This window comes from Cryptosporidium sp. chipmunk genotype I, assembly GCF_004936735.1.
Source record: "Cryptosporidium sp. chipmunk genotype I strain 37763 chromosome Unknown contig_2, whole genome shotgun sequence".
In the NCBI taxonomy this organism is placed as follows: Eukaryota; Apicomplexa; class Conoidasida; order Eucoccidiorida; family Cryptosporidiidae; genus Cryptosporidium; species Cryptosporidium sp. chipmunk genotype I.
In genome coordinates this window covers 447,027-467,487 of record NW_027125624.1, presented here as the reverse complement: position 1 = coordinate 467,487, position 20,461 = coordinate 447,027, and the positions used below count along the sequence as shown (strand labels likewise).

Genomic DNA, 20,461 nt, shown 5'->3' with positions numbered 1-20,461 from the left:
ATCAAACAATACCTAAATATTTTGTCTTACATTGGAAAAATAACAGTATTATTCCTCACCTTTAATATATTGAGTTAAAGTACTTCATGGTGACATAACATTGTTGCACTCAATATCTAATATTGAATGCAACAAATATCCTCGACAATATTTTTTTTTAACAAAAAAAAATGTCAACAAGAATTACTAAACTGAATTACTCGATATTAATTATTGTTCATTTTTAATACAAAATTCTTTTTTATACAATATTTATTATTTATACTATTTCATTACTATCAATACTAATTTCCAACATTATGTCTTCTTAATTCTTTACCTTATCTATATCTTTTTATGTCTACTTTATACTAGAGTATCGAGCCAAGGCGCGCGCGCGGTGCATGCGTGGTTTAAGATGGGCGGGTAATTGTGTATGGTAAGGTAAAACCAAGGTTGAAAGAGTGTGAAAAGAGGGAAATTAAATGAAATACGGTAAAATTTAATTTTTTGTTTAAAAGAAAACAATTAATAACGTTGATTATTTTTAGGAGAGTGTGAGGAGGAGAGAAAGAAATTTAAAAGAAGAGATAGTATTTTTTTGATTGCAATATATGTTAATAGAAGTAGAGAATTTATTTTACCGATTATTTGAATTAATTCTCTATATATTGGAGAGAAAGGTGGCGTAGATAGATTGATATATATTTATAAAGAGAGGGAGCTTAGGAGTTTGGTAATTGAGAAATTAATTTTTTATACTAAAGGAAAGGAAGAAAGAGAGAAATTCAAAGATTAAAGTTTAGAAAGAACAAGTATATATAAGAATAAAAATATAATATTATTTTCATTTGAAACAGAAAACTGTGGGAATACATTGATTTATTAATTGATTGAGTTGAGTGAAAGGTATTGGTATTAGGAATAGGTTAATACAAAAAAATCGATAGGAATTAATTTGTGACTCGACAAGAGTATAATCAATAAAAGTAACATAATAAACAAATATATTTATGCAAACTATTTATATTTGTTATTATATTAAATGATCCAGCTAATATTAGCAAGAACAGTATCTTCATTATGTAACTGTGTGACATATTTCTCGGGAAATACTAGATCAACTGGTCCAAATTTTCATTATAGAGGATTTAATAAGACTAGAAATGATCAGACAGAGTATGAAATAGATTCTCTGTTGATGGAGGATGACTTAGTAGATGAGTTAGTTGCTACTCCACTTTCAGCTGAGGAGATTGCGGCAAAGCTTTCTAATTCTAACACAAAGAATAATCCTAATAATTTATTGGGAGGAAGAGATGTTAATATAGACGGCAGCAATATTGGAGCAAGAGGGGCTGATATTTGGATGGGTGGGGGTGGCTCTAGCATGGGAATAGGAGGAGGTAGAATGAAAAGAAACGAAAACAAGATTAGCAATGATTGGTGGTCAGATGGAGAAGAGGAAGAAGAAGAAGAAGAAGTGGAAGTTGTTGGTGGGGGGTTTGGTAATGGCCATCTTCATAATTTTTCCGTGAGTGGTGATAGAGGAGGGGGAGTGGTGGCTAACTCTAATCAAATGACTGAGAAAATGATGAATACAGCACTTTTCAATTCAAATCCAGTTGTTGCTGGTAATAATACGGAAGATAATGTAGAGGGAGATTTATATTTTGATGAGAATATAGCTGATTTAAGTTTTCAAGGAAATGACTCAAATAATAACCAGCTTCAAAATGATAACTGGGATAAGGAATTTTTAGATAATTATAAGGATGAAGAGTCTTTTGATTTTGTTGCTATTGGTACAGATTTGAAAATGGATCAAATAGACAAGGACAGGATTAGCAATGATGAGATAATTTTTGGAAATCAAAATGATCTTATAGAATATAGAGATTTTAATAAATATAATAATAATAATAACTCTTTGCCTCCCGTAATAGGAAATAAAGATCCTGGAGATTTTACAAGTGGAAGTTTTCCAAATAACAATTATATTATAAATAACAATGATTATGATACAACAGATAACTACTATGAATCAAAGATGGGAATAACCACTTTGAAAAATAGTCAGCATTTTTTTAATCAAGAAAATGATGAAATTAATCTAAAAAAAACCTGCGATTATCAGAATAACCAATTAAATCATAAAGATCAGCAAAACAGAATTACGGAAGTTGGCAATGCGATAGATGATTTTTGCAATTATAATTCTCCAGAAAAGGAAGATGATGGTGAGGAATTTGCTTATAGTAATAACAATCATCATGAAATTTCTTCTTCTAATCAATTTGGTTTTGATGATTTTATAGATGTTAATAAAAACGTGGTTAATGATTCTATCACACATATAGGACAAGAATCAGGATTTGGAATGGAATCAGAAAATATACTAATACCATCACCAGAATCATCAGTACAAGTACGTGGGAATTTACTTGATGATTTTGATGATATATTTAACTCATCTTCTGCATCCAACGATATTTTTGGTGGTAATAGAAACAATAATAATAATAATAATAACAGTATTACCAGCACTTTTGATTATGAGGAGAAAAATTTTCAGACCAGTAATTATGGTGTTAGTACTTATGAAGATGATGAGTTTGGTATGTTTGACTTTGTTTCAGCTAAATCTCCTCCTGCTAATAATGATTTTTTCAAGCCTGACTTTTTATTACCTGATGGAAATAGTAGCAATAATAATAATAACCAACGAACTTCTATTTTACTTGAGTGAGAGTAGTAGTTGAACTACTACTAAATATTAGTAATTTATAAATGAATGTAATATATAATTTTTCTTTTGTTATAAATCTATTATAAATTATTTTTTTTAAAAGGAAAAATTTCCTTTCACTTTCTACTTGAAAGAAAAAAATTTGCATGTTAAACCCCTTATTAACCTCTTTTTACTCGTTACCCGTGACATGCCACCCCCCCAAGAAAATGCTGCACTTTTTAACACCTTTATACCGTTTTGGGCGCCATTACGAATTTTGTTTTTTTCATCATTTATTAATTGTAATTTTTGACATATTGATTGAATACTGGAAATAATAATAATAACATTATTATTATTATTATTATCATCATCATCATCGCCATAGTTATTATTATTAGAATTAGTTATATTTGGGTTAATTAATTATGGAGAATGATCAACAATGTGAAAACAAGGAACGGGAGCAAGAACTGCTAGTCAATAAAAATCTTAATTATAATGATTTAAGTGAGTTTGTAATTTCTGTTGCACCAATGCTAGATGTTACAAATAGTCATTTCAGAACGTTATGTAGAATTATTTCGCAAAAAACAGAGTTGTGGACAGAAATGATAGTGGATGATACAATAATACATTGTTACAATGATGAGAATAGACGAAAAATTCTTGAAGATGCACATTTTCAAAAAAGTGATTTTGAAAGTCCCCTAGTATTGCAATTGGGTGGTAACAATCCAAACAAAATGGAAAAAGCAATTGAAATAGCCTACAAGTATGGGTTTAAGAATTTTAATTTGAATGTAGGATGCCCATCATGTAAAGTAGCTTCCAAGGGTAGTTTTGGAGCTTCATTATTTAAAAATCCTTTGAGAGTAGCAAAAATTGTGGATACATGTAACAAGAAGTTGATAGATTTAGGATTGGTTGATACGCGTATATCAGTTAAAACTAGAATTGGAGTTGATCAATGTGATTCATACCAACATTTGTATAATTTTATATCACTAGTCTCTGGAACTAATATAGATAATCTAAATAAAAGAGATTATGTTAGTATATTTTCAAGTTTGAATGATGAAGATGATGAAGAAATACTGGAATCTTTGGACTATACAAAAGATTCATTTATAGGAGCTAATACATTTATAATACATGCTAGAAAGGCCTGGTTGAATGGGATTAATCCTAGTAAGAATAGAACAATTCCAAAATTAAAGTATTATTGGGTTTATAAGTTAACTTTGGATTTTCCTAATTTAAATTTTATATTGAATGGAGGGGTAACAAGTATAGAAGAGTCTATTTCAATTTTAAGAGGGGATTGGTATATTCAATGGTATTTAAACTTTAAGGATGATATTGAAGAGATTCAATTAGATTCAAATACTAAAACTAAGAGAATAAGAACAAATGACGATGAAAATCAGTTAGAAAGTACTATTACAACATTAAAATCTAATACTTTAACTCAAGACTATGAAACTATATATCATACAATTCAATCAGGCAAATGGAAGAATAGGATAAAAGGAGTAATGATAGGAAGAGAAGTAATGAATAATCCATTTATATTATCAAAAGTGGATAGTATGGTATATGGAATTAATAATAATATTGGTTGTATTAATACTACTAGAAGAGCTGTATTAGAACGATATGCTCAGTATTTATCTAAAGTTCAGCCTAGAAGTATAAAAGATCAGAACAAATTTACTATAGGAGAGTTAAGTATGTATTTAAAACCAGTATTTGGAATGTTTCACGGGTTTTCTGGTACAAAGTTTTGGAGAAGAACTTTATCGGAACTTATTCAAAAGTCATCCAAAAAAGATGATACTTTCTTAAGCTTTGAAGGTCCTGCAAATATACTTATGCAGTGTATGAATTTATTTGACAAGGATCATTCTGATTTATTGGATTCCATTGCTTAGCAGGGATAAGAATGATTTTTCTTCATTATATCTTAAATCGAGTCTAGTATTCTCCTGTAAGTTCTATTTCTCTTATTGTATTACTAGTACTATTTATATCAACTGTTCTTGTTAATACTCTTCGACTGGATGTTTTTCTTTCAAGATGAATCCAATTATGAATAAATAAAAATAAACATATAGAATAAGATAATACAGCAAGTATAAAGAATCCAAGAGTAAGTAAGTTATAATAAAATGCATTAAAGCATTTACTAAATGAATTTTGTACTAGGTTTTGATTTTTGAAATTTCCAAATAGTTTATTAATTTTAAATGGAAATAAAGTTAGAAATAGTTTTTGAATTTGGTTATTTAAATTGCATGCAGAATTTAGGCGGTCATCAAACTTTTGGCCTTTATTATAATCTTGATTAAGCAGCACTAAAATTATAAGACTGGAATCATATATTCCATGTAATATTCCAGCTGGGAGTAGAGTTATAAGTTTGGAAGTGATTTGTTTAAGTATATAAATAGGATAATAATAATAATGATCATTATTGTTAATTGAATGAAAATCATTTTGTATATAGGTTCGTCTACTAAACAGTATGCTTGTATATCCTGATGCAAATATATGAAAAGGAATAGAAATAATACCTCTAGCAATACCAACTAGAATCATGATAATAATACTTTCCATAGAATTTGATAAATATGCAATGTTTTCAATGATTGCAAATCCAAGTGAACTAGAAATACCACCTATTACATATCCAAAATTAGATTTTAAATAGTGACTAGTGAAAGATTCTTTATAGTTAATATCTTCAATATACGGTTTAATAGTTAATAGTCCGATTAATTTACATGCTTCTTCAACAATACCAATAGAAATAATATATTTGAATATAATTATGAATATATATAATGAAAATCCTATATTACAACCAAATTGATTAATATAATGATCGTAATGATCATTTTTAATATTAAAAATCCAAGTAAAAAACAGACTTTCAAGAATTAATGTAGTAGATACGGACACAATTGCACCAAAAGTGAATAAATCTGTAATAGTTTTAATGCTAATTTCACCTTGTATGATTTGTTTTTTAAATTGATACATAATTAATATTCCAGGAGAAATGGATATAATTACTAAAAAAATTCCACAATACCATCCGTGATTTATTCCAATTATTATAGATATTAATAGCATTAGTGCAATAAAAGTATTACTTGGATGATTTTTACTTTCTTGTACATATTCTCCAATATTTGTATTATTGATATCTATTGCTACTGAATTATAATATTGGTTATTATTAATATTATTCTGTAATAGTGAACTGGTGTTTCTCATAGTTTATATATATTTGAATCAAGATAAAATAAATATGATTATTTAATTTGTTTTTTAAAAAAACCCCTGCTTGTTTCTTATTTTTCTAATTCCGGTTTTCTAAACACATTTCTTTCTCATAAATACACTCTGAATGCATGAACGCATGCATGAATAACTTGTCTCGTCTCGTCTCATACAAAATATAATTAATTTCTTTTTTAATATTATTAATTTTCTTGTTTTAATATAAATTGAGATTCTCTTTTTTATTTCACTTTTTTTCCTTAGAGGAGTTTAATTAATTATTGTATATTATAATATAATCTAACCACAATAATAATAAATATCGTCCTTGCTGGGTTTACTCAAAATAAAAAAAAAAAGAAAAGTTACAGAATTCAAAACATTCAATTATTAAATCCTTTCCCACACACTCCATTCCTTGCACACATGTAGAAACTCTTTTTTGTTCTTTAACAAGATTTTTTTTTTCTTAGTATACTTTTATCTTTATTTGATAATATTTTCTTAACTTTAATTTAACATGTATGTATTTTTATTGTTTAATTTTTTTCCCCCACATCTCATTCTTTTTTTTCTTTTCTAAAATCGAAAAAAATAAATATAATTATTTTTAGGCGGGTAAGTGATACCTTATACCGGAAAAAATAAAATTGTCTCGTAAATTACGTGGTGCCGGTAAAGAAAAAAAATTTTTTAAGAATCAAATTATTAAGGTGGGGCGGGATAAATCATGAGAATAAAAGGCAAGGGGAAAAAGAATAATAAAAAACAAGATTAGAAAAAGAAGAAAGGAATCTTTTTGTAACTTATTAATTCCTCAAATGTATATATATATTTTACTATAAATTACTCCCTCACACACACAAACTATATTTATTAATATTATTAATATTACTATTAATATTATTATTATTATTATTTAATTCTTATTCATTAAATTTACTTTTATTTGGGGACAAATAGTCCAAAGAAATGAATATCTTATAAATTAACAAAAGAATTGATAATTAAGCAATTTAATTAATACACAATGTTTGGTTCTAATAACAATAACTTTTCATCTTCATCTACTGGAGGAGGACTTTTTGGTAATTTAGGAGGAACCGGTATTGGTACTGGTAATAACATGGGAACAGGACTTTTTGGTAATTCAGGAGGTTCAGGAACAGGGTTTGGAAATAATTCAGGAGCAGGATTATTTGGGAATTTAGGAAGTTCTTCTGGAAACAGTGTAAATGATGGAACAAGCACAGGATTTAGTTTTGGATCTGGAACAACTGGGATTGGAACCACAACTGCAACAACAAATAACCTAGGAGGAGGATTGTTTGGATTTGGATCAAATTCATCTCAGCAAAATCTCACTCCTGGACTTACTGGAAGTTCTACTGGTGCTATAGGTAATAACAACAACAATACTGGTTTGGGATTATTTGGATCAGCTAGTAATAGTGGTACTAGTAGTAGCAATTTGGGGACTTCTCCATTTGGAGTTGGAGTTAATGCTAATAATTCCATCTCAGCTTCCACAGGACTTGGAAGCGGTAACTCTACTTCTCTTTTTGGAAGTAATTCAGCTCTGACATCATCTTCCTCTGGCGGGGGTTTGGGACTTTTTGGATCACAAAATCAAAACTCAAATTCTGCTGGTACAATCGGAATTGGCTCATCAACATCAACTGGAGGCTTGTTTGGATCAGGAGCTACATCTTTGGGAGCAACAGCAACCACCAACAATAATAATAACGGTACTAATTCTCAATCTACCAACAATCTTTTTGGGATTTCAGCAAATAATTCCGGACTTAATACTGCTTCTTCTGGCTCCTCTTTGTTTGGTTCATCCGGAACTGGAGGATTAACAGGATCAACAGGAAGCTTATTTGGAGGCTCGTCTGCTGCCAGTAGTAATAATACAGGCTTCTCATTCGGTTCAACAAATTCTTTAACATCATCTTCTTCCACCTCCAATCCATCCTCCAACTTAGGCCTCGGGCTAGGGTTTGGACTTGGATCTACAGGGATTGGATCCACAACTAACACGGGTAGCATCTTTGGAAGCTCTGGAACAACAGGAATTGGAGCAGGAACATTAGGAGCAACAGGAACATCAGAATCAACAGGACTCTCAGGAGCACCAGCAACATCAGGAACAACAGCAGCATCAGGAACAACAGCAGCATCAGGAACAACAGCAGCATCTGGCTCTCTCTTCAGCTTCGGGTCTACTACAGCATCTTCTAATCCATCTTCTACCGCTGGTGCCACATCTATCTTAAGTAGCACTCCGGGCGGAGGAGCTTCACTCTTCGGAGCTTCTTCTCCCACAACTACTAACACAAGCGCTATTACTACTTCCCTCACTTCTTTATCAACATCTCCTTCATTAGCTGTTAATAATAATAACTTGCTTGGTGGTTCCTCTACTACATCTTCCTCATTATTTGGAGCAGCGACAGGAACTACCAATCCAAGCACTACAAACAACACATCAATATTAATGGGCTCGACTTCAAGTACATCTTTATTTGGAACAGAAACAACAGGAAAAACAACAGCAACTACAGCTCCCAGTACTTCCTCCTCCTTATTTGTTTCAAGTACTACAACAAATCCAGGCACTTCTACTGCTACTAATACTATCTCCACTTCTCCAACATTATCTATGCCGTCAACAATTACTAGTGGATTGTCAGGGAACACCAGTTTATCAACATCAACTAGTTTATTTGGATCTTCTTCTAAACCTGAAAATAATAGTACAAGCCTTTCTTTGAATGCAACCACATTAGCAGCATCATCCACTACATCAAATCCTTCTATTTCTACTTCATCCCCATCTCCAAGTCTTGAGACAACGATATCTCATCAACATGAAAGAGTTGAAGATGTGTTAAAATCTTGGGAAAGTAGACTCGCAAAACAAGTCAAACTCTTTAACAAGGCATCATCAGATGTACTAGAAGTTGATAAGGCCATTATTACATATACTACAAAACTCTATTCTATAAGAACAGATCAACAAGAAATTAGAATGAGACAAGAAAACATGGATAGCAGAATTGATCAAATTGCTCAACAACAAAACAGTCTCTCTAATACTTTAAAGATTATTGAAGAGTCCTTTTCAAAAAAACTGGAAGGATCTATTAATTCTTTCTCTAATAATAGTGACAATAATAGCGACAATAATAATAATAGTGGTAATAATACTGTACCAGGGATTGGAGCAATTGGAGGAAGTTTTTCTGGAATTCATGAAAAACCCAATCAGAAAATGAGAATCTCAGCTGCAAGAGCCAACGCTTTAAGCTCTGAACTTCAAGATATCGAATCTCAAGTCGAAACTTTAATGTCTCAATTAAATAACCTGCATGAGAGGATCTATCCTTCACCACTCAGTGAAATTGTTAAGATCCTTAATATGCACCAGCTCACTCTACAATCAATTGAAAGTGAAGCTCAAAGACTTAAAGAGAAGATCACTCTAGCCGAAGACTGTCTAGTAAGGAGGTAACTAATATTGCATTGTTCTCCAATATATAATTTATTAGCAATACGTGTAATATTAGTAATAATTACTAGCTCTTTAACTTTATCCCATGAATTACATTAAATAACTGCTTTCATGCTTGTTGATCTTAAAATTGGTTTTGCGTGAATTGTTTCCATTACTTGCCATTACCTAAAATCTTGGTATATATTAATTTACCCAGTTTCGTCCCTAATCTCTCTCAATTTCTTTTCTATCCTTTCACAAACGCCTCTTATTCTTGCTCTTATTCTTTTTCCTCCTCCTATTCCTTGCTACAACTTCTTGAATTCTCCCTCTTTTATTATTAGTATTAGTCTTATTCTTGTCTTTATAAGAAGAATTAGGTTGTTTCTTCTTTACCCATTTTCTTATTGGGGAAGAATTATATGAGGAATTTGAAGAAAATTGCGATGAATCTATAGATATTAAAGATGAGAGAGAAGAAGAAAAGGAAGAAGAGGAAGGCGGTGACGGTGTTGAAGATGATGATTCAGGTATTACAGCTTGATCTCCCAAATTCAAATCTTGAGAAACTTCAGCTTCTTTTAATCCTTTTGCTGGTGATTGTGATGTTAAATCTACCTCTTGAGTTGAAGAAGAAGAGGAAACAGCAGGTGCTTGTGTATTAAAAAAGCCATCTTCCTGTTTACTGTCATTGTTATTACCATCACAGACGGCAATGATTGTAGTTTTGGTAAAACTTTTGGCTTTATCACCGCAATTATAGTCATTTATCTGGAGATTTTTCCTTTTACGACCTCTTCTGCTTTTTTTTTTACGCTCCAGGCAATAAAAACAGTGAAATGGCTCTTTCTCACTGGGAATATTCTCCTTGTGTAATCCCAAACAGTACCAGTGATACCAATTATTACATAGATCACAATATATCCAATCCAAACAAACTTGTTGCCAATCTCTCTTGTAAATCTTATCACATGCTGGACACAAATTCTGGATACTACTTGAACTCTCCAGAATACCACCATTATTTGTCAATCCAGTCCCAGTCTCGAGAGACAACTCTCTAATTCCTATAGTTGAAGTCGTACTTGTTCCTAAAGTAGTATATGTAGTAGTAGTAGCTGTATTAGTAGCTGTAATAGTAGTATTGGCACAGGTATTAATATTAGTAGTATTAATATTAGTAGTATTAGTATTAGTAGTATCAGTATTAATAGTAGTACTTTTAATTGTAGATGCTGCAAAATTAGTTGCTCCTCCAATAGTACCAGTTCTTGAACCCCCCGATGAAATTCCTACCTCTCCTACAAAACCAAAAGATGATTGAAGATTCTTTTGGACAATATGAGACGTATTCCTTCTCCTCTGTGATTTTGAAAAGTTGATGGTTTTTTGTTTAGGAATTCCAATACCATAAATAAATCTTGAAATAACCTCATAAACAAGAATCTGTATAAGATCTTCCCATTTATTAATATATAGAATATCGTGATCTGATGTAGTAGTAGCAGTAGAAGAAGAAGATGATGATGATGAAGATGTTGAAAATGAAGGAGATGATGAAGAAGAGGAATGGAAAGATGATGATGTGGTTGTTGAAGAGGAAAAAGAAGAAGATTGTGGTTGCTGATTAAACTCAATTTTCCTTGAAAATAAAGGATTTCTTGAATCTATCAATATATTGTTTCCTTTCATCTCAGGTCCATTCACATAGTAATCATCATCACCAATAACATCAGAATCTTTTGAAATTTTCTCCAACGACTTACTTTTCTGATCAACGGATAAAACCAAACCATAATAACTTAATAAACTCATCTTTAAACTAGTCTCCAAATTCTGATTTAATGCATAACTCACATTAATATTTCTATTAATATCCAATCCTTGTTCCCCCCTATCAAGTACTTCATTATTATTCTGAATTATATTACTATATAAAGTTCTAAGCTGTGTCAAATCTTGAGAACTTGAAGAAAACGATCCCATTGTTGATAAAAAATTTGATCCATAACTATTCATATTATGACTATTCATATTATTATTATTATTATTGTTATTATCATGATTACTAATATTATTATTGTTGCTACTATTTCCTCCAGATTTATTAATACCTGTATTTATTATAATCGAATTATTGTTATTATTACATTGGTTATGACTTATACACCATGCCCTTCTATATACTCCACTACCTATTGAAACTCCAGAAGAATTCACATTAAATGATGATCCACCACTATTTAACAAACTGTAATAATGATCATTCTGTTTTGACTTGATTCTACTCGAGTCAAACTTACATCCAATAGATCTTCCACAAGATACATGAAAATATGTATCACAAGTACTCAATGCACAACTTATTGTTGCTCCATTTGAAAACCCACAATACTTGCAAATATTACCAAAGTGTTTCTTATCAATTAATACAATGTTATTTAAACTAAATACTTGCACTCGTGCCATCACAAGCCATTCCAAACAAACCGGATGTATCCATACATCATAAGTTAGTCTCAACTGATCATCCAATGGAATACTTCCATCAACCAAAAGAGTTTTTCTTGATTTCACTCCAGAAAAATCTATTTGAGATCCTTTTCTTAAAGGTAATAAAATACCATCAAATCTTGTACATAAACAACAAGAACTTTCTGTAATCACATTCTGAAAATTTCTATGTTCAAAATCTACACATCTCTGGCATCTCATGGTAATTAATACAGATTGAGAATAATTCTCATCTACCAAATTAGAATTCTCACCATCATTTAAAATTGATTTATTATAATCACTAACGAAACCATATTGATAGATATTATTGCATATTGAGCATATTACTACATTACATACTTGACATTTTAATAAATATGGTATTTTCGAATACCCAATTCCAACCGCTGTTTTCATTGTTATTATACTTGAACTATTATTAAAATTACCAGTATTAGCAGATATTTGATTTATCTCTCCACAATAATTCTCCATATTATTGCCATGAATAAATAATGATGATGATTGTTCTCTACTCTTCTTTGTTGAATTATTTAATATAATTTGATAACCACATAATTGACAACAATAATTCCAATTTTGGCTAATTATTGAAGAACAAGAATTAATAGATTTTAAATGAGCTTCATTTGAATGTAATTTCTCAATACTCAAATTTTTTGGTCCAAATAAGTTTAAATGATAATTTGTATTTTTCATTTGTATTTCTTTGTTGTTTGAACAATCATTGAGTAAAATATTTTTATTTAAAGAATATATATAGGATCTAGGCTCGTAAAGCGATAAATCTGAATAACTTTTGATTATATTATAATAAAATGTTAATGGAATAAACTTCCAATAATAAAATAATGAAAACCAAGGACCAAAGCCCATCTTTGAAGCAATCATTAATGTTATCAAACGAATTTCATATGGATTAACCATTCTATTCAATAATACTTCCATAATTCCAAAAATACTAGTTATTATTATTCTAGAATTATCTAAATACTTGTAGTGATTTATCTGATTAAAATCCGATATCCCAAATGAAGCTAAAGCATTTTCTGGTATTAATTTTTGCCAAAAATTTACTTCACCTGACCAAGGTGTAACTAATCTTGATAGTACTGTATCTATTGATTGCACATAAACCAATTCTGGCATATATAAATGAAATTTTGCAAAACCATTTAAAACAATCTGACTTTCTTCAGAAATAACCAAGCTATTATCTCCCTCCGCTCTGGGATGTTCTTGATCTGTATTCATTTTTTGTACGTTTAAATAGCAATCACCACTTATTGGAATGGCTTCATCTTGACTTTTTACAGTCTGAATATTAATAGCAGAATTCGACTTAGACTTTGAAAGAAGCCTTGTTAAAAATATGACAGTACGTGTATCATCTCTCAAATCCGCTAAAAATGTTTGTCTAACTATACTTGGCAATGTAAATATATTACCAAATATTGAACCAATATATTGTTGATTTTCAAATCTGTGATTATACCATTTATTAAAGTTACTTAATTGATATTTTCTTAATAATATTGTTGGAGCTATATTGCATGAATGTTCTGGACAATACAATAATGGTTTACTATTCTCCCAATCCACAATACAATCTTTTCTGGATGAAGCGCAATTAATATGATAAGAATGACTGCATTGGTTATTATAACATAGTATTGGAGAACAATCAATTTTTCCACATCCTTCACATTTGATTTTATTCCTCTGTAAATCCACTTTAATTCTTAAGTAATTTCCATCACTGCTTAATACACTACTATTTCCCAAAGCACATCTAATATGGGCCCAAAATCCATCGACTGTTTTTTTCATTATACCACCAGATCTACAATATGCATCATAGCCGCATAACTGACAAATAGGTACCTTAATCTTAACTTTATAAGAATTATTTTGCTGATCATATATTATCACTTTCTTCTCCTCTAACTGCCTTATTATTGCTTCATCATGCTTGAAAATCTCCAATAATCCTCCAGCAGCATCAACATTATTGTTAATATTATGAAAATTGTCATCATGATACGTTAAACTAGTGTAAGAAGAGCCACGAAATTTGATGCTTCTGGTACTATTTTTCTCAATAACCAAATAATCCTCATCCAAATTTGGTTCTATACAAGAAATCAATGTAGGAGGAGGAGTTTGATTTGCCTTTCTAATTGCCTCTTGCTTCTTATACCACTTGACAGGATTAAAAATTTGTATCTTGAAAATTTCCAAATTTGCAAAATTATAAGGTATTTGATATGTAGGAACCCACTCAAAATGATGATAACTCTGATTATCAAAATTGTAATCGTGATCGTAATCATGGCAATGATTATTAATATTACTAGTACTAGTTTGACATTCTGCATCCTCTTCTTCTTGGCCACTATTATGTATGCTTCTCAGATTAATACTTGAAAAATTAAATGTGAAATACCTAAAATTACTCTTATTCAAAGTAGTTAAAGATAATAAAGGAGTTTTTCTTGGTCTTCCTTTTCTTCTCTCGGTTATTACAACCCTAGAACTCTCCTCTTCCAGATTTGATTCTGAATCCTCTTGAGTAATTTCAGGAAATATCCAATCATTAAACCATGGAAATACTATTGGATCAGTAAAACTTTGATCTCTAATTGATGATGAAATCACGTTATAGGAAATTAACTGACTTAAAAACGGATTAACATTATTTTGAATTGATTGAATTACTTGTTCAATTGCTTGTTTATCCCTTGGACCACTGGCCATCCTAATTATTCCAAAAAATAAGTGTTGATGATCTAGTAGCTGACTCTTTATATTCAAGCAAACATCGCAAAGCCACTGATCATCCTCATCAATCTCATCTTCTTTCTTATTTGGATTCGAACTGTCGAGATCCCCTTGTTGGCACTTTCTCTCCCTCTCTAATACATTCAACATTCTTGTGGAATTATATCTAAAAGGTTGTTTCGGATTTACACAAGAATGATGAGCCGGCTGATAACACCCATCACAAAAATATATCGGATCTTCATCCCAATCTGTATCATTACCACAAATTGAACATAAAGCTGTTTCCTGCCATTCATTTGGTAAGTACTTAGACTCTATACAAGCTAACCTAAACTTCTCCAAATCTCTTGCTTGTCTTTCTAATGTATAGTTATATCCAATATCATATTGCTTTCTCCTATAATAATCATTTAACTCGTATTCCTTCCTATACCAATAACTCGGATTTGGTTGACGCTCATTCTCTACTCTAGATAATATTTCTCGAAACATATCTAATTTCAAGCTTGATATATTCCTTAGTCTTTTGATTAAAGAATATGATATTTCACTCAACTCCTTATCTTTTTGCCTATTCAAGTATCTTTGGTCAAACTCTCCATTATTATGCTCATTCAAACTATTTTGAGTTATATCTTGAAAGATATAGCAGCCATTATTTAATTTATTACTAACCTCAAAGTCTATTCTCTTATCCGAATCCATTATTGAAGAAAGATTCAAGTATCCAACATTTTTTGTTTCTGATAATTTATTTGAGTTCTCTAAATTATTTATCATTTCCAAATTATAATCATTCAATCGTCTATTAGGCGAAATATGTAGATTTTCTTGAAAGAAATCGCCAAAACTTTTTACTCTTTTTATCTTACTTACAGCACTGTCTTCGTCATATAGTCTATTTTCCAACTCAACTACTGGAACCAAATTTGTTGGATCCATTCTAAAATACTCGCAATCATTATTTTCCAAACTCTCTCCTGTTCCAAGAATACTCTTAATTTTATTGTTGCCCTCCTGCTTTGCCATTTTATTACTTACCATTATTTGCTCCTTTTCTTCTTTCAAGTCATTTTTATAATAATTGTATGGAAATAAGTGACTAGTATCCAATAAGCTTTTTCTAAGCTCCATATTCTCAATCTTATTATTAATATTAAAAATCCATTCATCTGAGATATCATTATAATTATAATAGCTTTCATCCTTACAAATCAACTTTTCCTTTTCTGATTCACTTAAATTATTGCACCATTCCACGCTTGGGCCCGATATTACATCCGGAACTAGGCAAATATAATTGCATGTCCCATTTAAACTCTTGTCTTGAATATCAAACCCTTCGTTTATATCTAGAATACTATATAAATTTCTACTAGTATTTAAACGGGTATATTTATATGCGCACTGTATCTTTACCAAATTATATATAATCTCTCTCAAACTTCTACAGTGAGTTAATTCTCTTGGAAAATCCGTTGGTTTGACTAGTGGTGGGATACTTAATGTTAAACTTATACTCTTTATCCTCTTCCCATCGTAAATTTGTTTATCCTTCTCCTCCAAATCCAATGCTTTATTCTGCTCCTCCTTTAATGGGTCTTGCACGTATCCGTCCAATGTATTCTGCAATTCTCCATTGTTCTCAAATAACCCAAATCCCTCACCATTTACCTCCCTTGGAACACGGTTCCAACCTCTAAGTCCTTCTGTTAAAGTCATACTAGTTGTAACAAAGTCACTCCAATCTTTTTCTTGGTGCAAATTTAAAGTATCGTTTATTATGTTTAGAATATACTCGGATGAATGAATATGGAATTTCAAAATATCTCTCATTCTATCATCAATTTTGCCAAAATACTCATCCTCTAGTCTCATCCAAAACACACTATCGTCGTCTGATGGAACAAATCCTCCTCCATTTGCCATGTCCCTGCTATCTGAGTTCCTGCCTCTTGTTACTTTCCCTGAGTCTACAAACATCCTTTCTTCCCTCAGAACTATCTTTCCTCTTTGTATTTATTCTCTCAATATATATCAATATCCTAAATCTTGAGCTTTGAATTTTTAGCTTTAGTATTACATATCACTTATATTAAAATATACAAATATATATACAAGTATATATATATATATATATATATATATATATAAATGCATATACATTTGTATTTTCTTATGCAGGGTAAGATTCTATACCTGACATAATATTTATTTATATAATCCTCTTATTTCTTTCCTAGAAGCTTTATGTACTTTGTTCTGAGACTTTGCTTTTCTTTTCTGGTTTGATTATTTCTTCCCGTTTCCAATTCTGATCAAATTATGTTCAATAATGTACAAATTTATCAAGTCTCGATTCTCAAATATTATTGTTATTATTTATTTTTTTTCTTGCTAATTTTTAAAATTCCACGTTACCGTCTCTTAATTTTCACACATCCTCCCACTTTGCGCTATTTTCAAAATTTGCCAAAAAAAATTTTTTTAATTAAAATAAAATTTTATTTATTTAAGCTGTCTAAACCCCTCTTTTTTAGAATTTATAATACAAATATTTATTTATGATATAAATAATAATAAATAAAAGCAAACTTAATTTTCAAATTTTTAGAAAAATATATATTCAATTAATTCACCGATTAAGAATAATTTCTAGCTGCTACACGAATCAACCATACTTTATTTGCAAGTACGTGCATGCAAAAACTAAATACTTGCACGTACCGGTGTTTTTAACATATTACGAATAAATACAATGTGGGCAATTCTTATTGAATGCATATTTAAATATTTATTATACACGTGTACAAAAATATATAAACAAATTGAAAATATACATTTAGAAAAAAAATAGTGGGGCGGGAGAGGAGGGAGAATAAATTTCGGGGGAAAATCAATTAATCGAAAATAGTTTTTCTTTCTTTTCAAGTATAAACATAGAGAATTCTTGTAGAAATAGCTGGCTTCTTGTGCTTAAATATGAAAATAGACCAATTATTTTTAATTTGCATTTACGAAAAAAACTTGTGAAATAGATGGAAAAGAAACAAGAAAGTTGACAAATTTTGGGAACTTGGAATTTTTTGTCAACATTTGTAAACGTCTCCCGCAACTCGCATTATAAATTGGTCTTAAAACAATTCTTTTTTTATTTTTAATTAAAATATAACAAAAGACTACTAAAAATAAAATAATATTAATGCTTGTGAATAATAGTTAATGTTCATCTCTTGCAATCATATATATAATATATATGTATATATATGTATATATTCAGCCTGTAATTAGTTGATTTGGGAAGGTCCTTAATTTGAAGAAGAAAGTTAAGACAAAAATCTATGAATATTAAATAATACTATGTAATTAATGGACTCATACAATAATTTGTATTGAAGAGAACATAAATCAATTTAGATTTTAATTGACCTTTGTGAATAAATGTAAATGAAAAACTTTGGTTATCTTTTCTGTGGGAAATTTAATTGGTAACGATAATAGTTTTTTACAAAAAGAAATTACTATTACTATTACGCAATTGTTTCGTATAAATTTTTTTGTGGTTATTTTGTGTTTAGTTAATTGAGGAAAATAGCACTTGTGTAATTAAGTGGATATTTAAGAGACTGTTAATTAATTGGAACATAAATGATGAAATTATTATTTCTGGTGTTATTTATAACACATCAGCTCTTTTATAGTTTGTTTTTTTCCAGTAGAAAATCCTTATTTTGCACCTTCAATTTAATAAAAGTAGCGAGAAATTCTCAATTTCTGGAGGTTTCTCTACTAAAACTTCAAGCAAATGCTCCTCAGCCCAATAATAATAGGCATTTTTTAAATGGACCTCAGAGTCCCGACTATGAGACTATTTCTAATTCTGATTCTGAAACTGGCCTATCGAGCAGTACTGGTAGGCTTTCAGGCCTCAGTTCTTCAAATGTAAGTGAAGTGAGTCGAAGTAAGAACAGATCCAGATCCAGAAATAGAAGCGGAGGCAGAGACAAAGTTGCAAGTCCTGTGAAACTTAGCCACAGAAAAAGTTCCCTATTAAGCGAGCATAGAACTCTAGAAGTAGAACCTATTATTCTGACTCGAAAAGACTCAACCAGGCAGTCTGATTCGGAGAGGGGAAGAGGAAGTTTAAGTAGAAACAGAAGTAGAACTAGAACTAGAACTAGAACTATAACTAGAACTAGAACTAGAACTAGAACTAGAACTAGAACTAGAACTAGAACTAGAACTAGAACTAGAAGCAGAAGTACAAGTAGAACTAAAAGCAGAAGTGCAAGTAGAACTACTAGTAGGAGTAGGAGTAGAGATAAAAGTACTAGTAGAAATAAAACTAGAAGCAGGAATACAAGCAGAAGCGGTAGCAGGAATAGGAGCGTAAGTAGAGGCAGGAGTGGGAACAGGAGCAGGAGTGGGAACAGGAATAGGAGTAGGAGTAGGAGCAGGAGCAGGAGCAGGAGCAGGAGTAGGAGTAGGAGTCGGAACAGAAGTAGGAGTAGAAGTAGGTCTAGGAGCTACAACAGTAACGCAAATAGTACTAGTGCTGGTAGCAGCACTAGTAATAGTGCAAGTACTGTTGTTGCTGCTAGTAACAAGGAGGAGGAACAGCCATCGGAGTCATTACTCGGCTCTCATGCGTTATCAGAAAAACAAAGATTGCATATGATTGAGGCCAGAATGTCCATTATTAGAAATTACAAAGAATCTTGCTCGGATATCAAGTTTTCAAACCTACACTTATTTTCCATGTTTATTAAAGATTGCAGATTATTTCTACCTGAAAGCTTTTCTAATTTACTGGATACGGAACTTTTGGATGTTTTGATGGAATTGTGGTCGGATTTCGCTAGTAATAAGTTTTCGAGTGACGAAGTCGTTCCTGAAATTTTGTCTGTCCCGGAAGTTTTATCGAGGAATGTCATTTCCGGGTCACTCGAAGAATTGGAGGAAAAGCACGCTCATTGCAAGCAAATCTTACTTATGCTCTTAAATAACGTAGCATCATACACTGAATCTAAACTGAAAATAAAACAACTCAGAAGAGAAATCAAGTATCTGAGTAAATAATCACCTGCCAACGAAAATTCCATTTCTTGAAATTTCCTGTTATTTCTTGGTATCTCTTGGTTGTTCCATATATAAATATATATAAGTTTGCATTAATCATATCTTTTATGGCAATAATCTACTCGATTTCAATGCCAAATTCATTCTTTTTTTTATTGAGAAATTGGAAAGAACTTTAGTGTACTTATTCAACTTTTGTGTATAGCAGCCTTAATCCAACTTAAAATACTTTATTTCCTTTATTTATCTATATATTTAATTTTTTTTCTTGTTCTTCAAACCTTATTTATTGCCTTGATCGCTCTTGTATACCGTTGATTTTTGCATGCACTCCCGCCTAAATACTTCATTTCCTTTCATTCCATTAATTATATATATAAATCTCTTTTTTTTCTCTCTTTCCATAAATAACTTCCTAATACTTATGAAAAAAGTCCCCCTCACCTTCTTACACTACCTTGTTCTTTCCCATCTTTCACACTATTCAGCTTTTGAACCTTTTTATCCCATTATAAAAAATATAAAATTTGTGACGCCAAAACTGTGCGGCATTTATTATAATTTAAACATTGTAAAAGGAAAAA

General features: G+C 30.7%; 6 protein-coding genes across 6 annotated transcripts; 4 read left to right on the top strand and 2 right to left on the bottom strand.

Annotated features, from left to right (window-relative positions):
- Window positions 1-1,024: 1,024 nt before the first annotated feature.
- Window positions 1,025-2,728, top strand: ELE39_001863 (uncharacterized protein; the record flags this gene model as incomplete). The annotated part of the gene is made up of 1 exon (XM_067345586.1): window positions 1,025-2,728. One exon carries the CDS (start codon window positions 1,025-1,027, stop codon window positions 2,726-2,728), a length of 1,704 nt encoding a protein of 567 aa, XP_067199474.1.
- Window positions 2,729-3,138: 410 nt separating this feature from the next.
- Window positions 3,139-4,644, top strand: ELE39_001862 (uncharacterized protein; the record flags this gene model as incomplete). Its single annotated transcript, XM_067345585.1, has 1 exon — window positions 3,139-4,644. One exon carries the CDS (start codon window positions 3,139-3,141, stop codon window positions 4,642-4,644), a length of 1,506 nt encoding a protein of 501 aa, XP_067199473.1.
- Window positions 4,645-4,687: 43 nt separating this feature from the next.
- On the bottom strand, window positions 4,688-5,992 carry ELE39_001861 (conserved hypothetical membrane; the record flags this gene model as incomplete). The annotated part of the gene is made up of 1 exon (XM_067345584.1): window positions 4,688-5,992. The coding sequence occupies one exon, from the start codon at window positions 5,990-5,992 to the stop codon at window positions 4,688-4,690; it is 1,305 nt and encodes a 434-aa protein (XP_067199472.1).
- A 1,036-nt stretch (window positions 5,993-7,028) lies between these two features.
- Window positions 7,029-9,515, top strand: ELE39_001860 (putative low complexity; the record flags this gene model as incomplete). Its single annotated transcript, XM_067345583.1, has 1 exon — window positions 7,029-9,515. The coding sequence occupies one exon, from the start codon at window positions 7,029-7,031 to the stop codon at window positions 9,513-9,515; it is 2,487 nt and encodes an 828-aa protein (XP_067199471.1).
- A 237-nt stretch (window positions 9,516-9,752) lies between these two features.
- On the bottom strand, window positions 9,753-16,781 carry ELE39_001859 (4x PHD domain containing; the record flags this gene model as incomplete). Its single annotated transcript, XM_067345582.1, has 1 exon — window positions 9,753-16,781. One exon carries the CDS (start codon window positions 16,779-16,781, stop codon window positions 9,753-9,755), a length of 7,029 nt encoding a protein of 2,342 aa, XP_067199470.1.
- Window positions 16,782-18,446: 1,665 nt separating this feature from the next.
- Window positions 18,447-19,877, top strand: ELE39_001857 (RNA binding motif; the record flags this gene model as incomplete). Its single annotated transcript, XM_067345580.1, has 1 exon — window positions 18,447-19,877. One exon carries the CDS (start codon window positions 18,447-18,449, stop codon window positions 19,875-19,877), a length of 1,431 nt encoding a protein of 476 aa, XP_067199468.1.
- Between the last annotated feature and the right edge of the window lie 584 nt (window positions 19,878-20,461).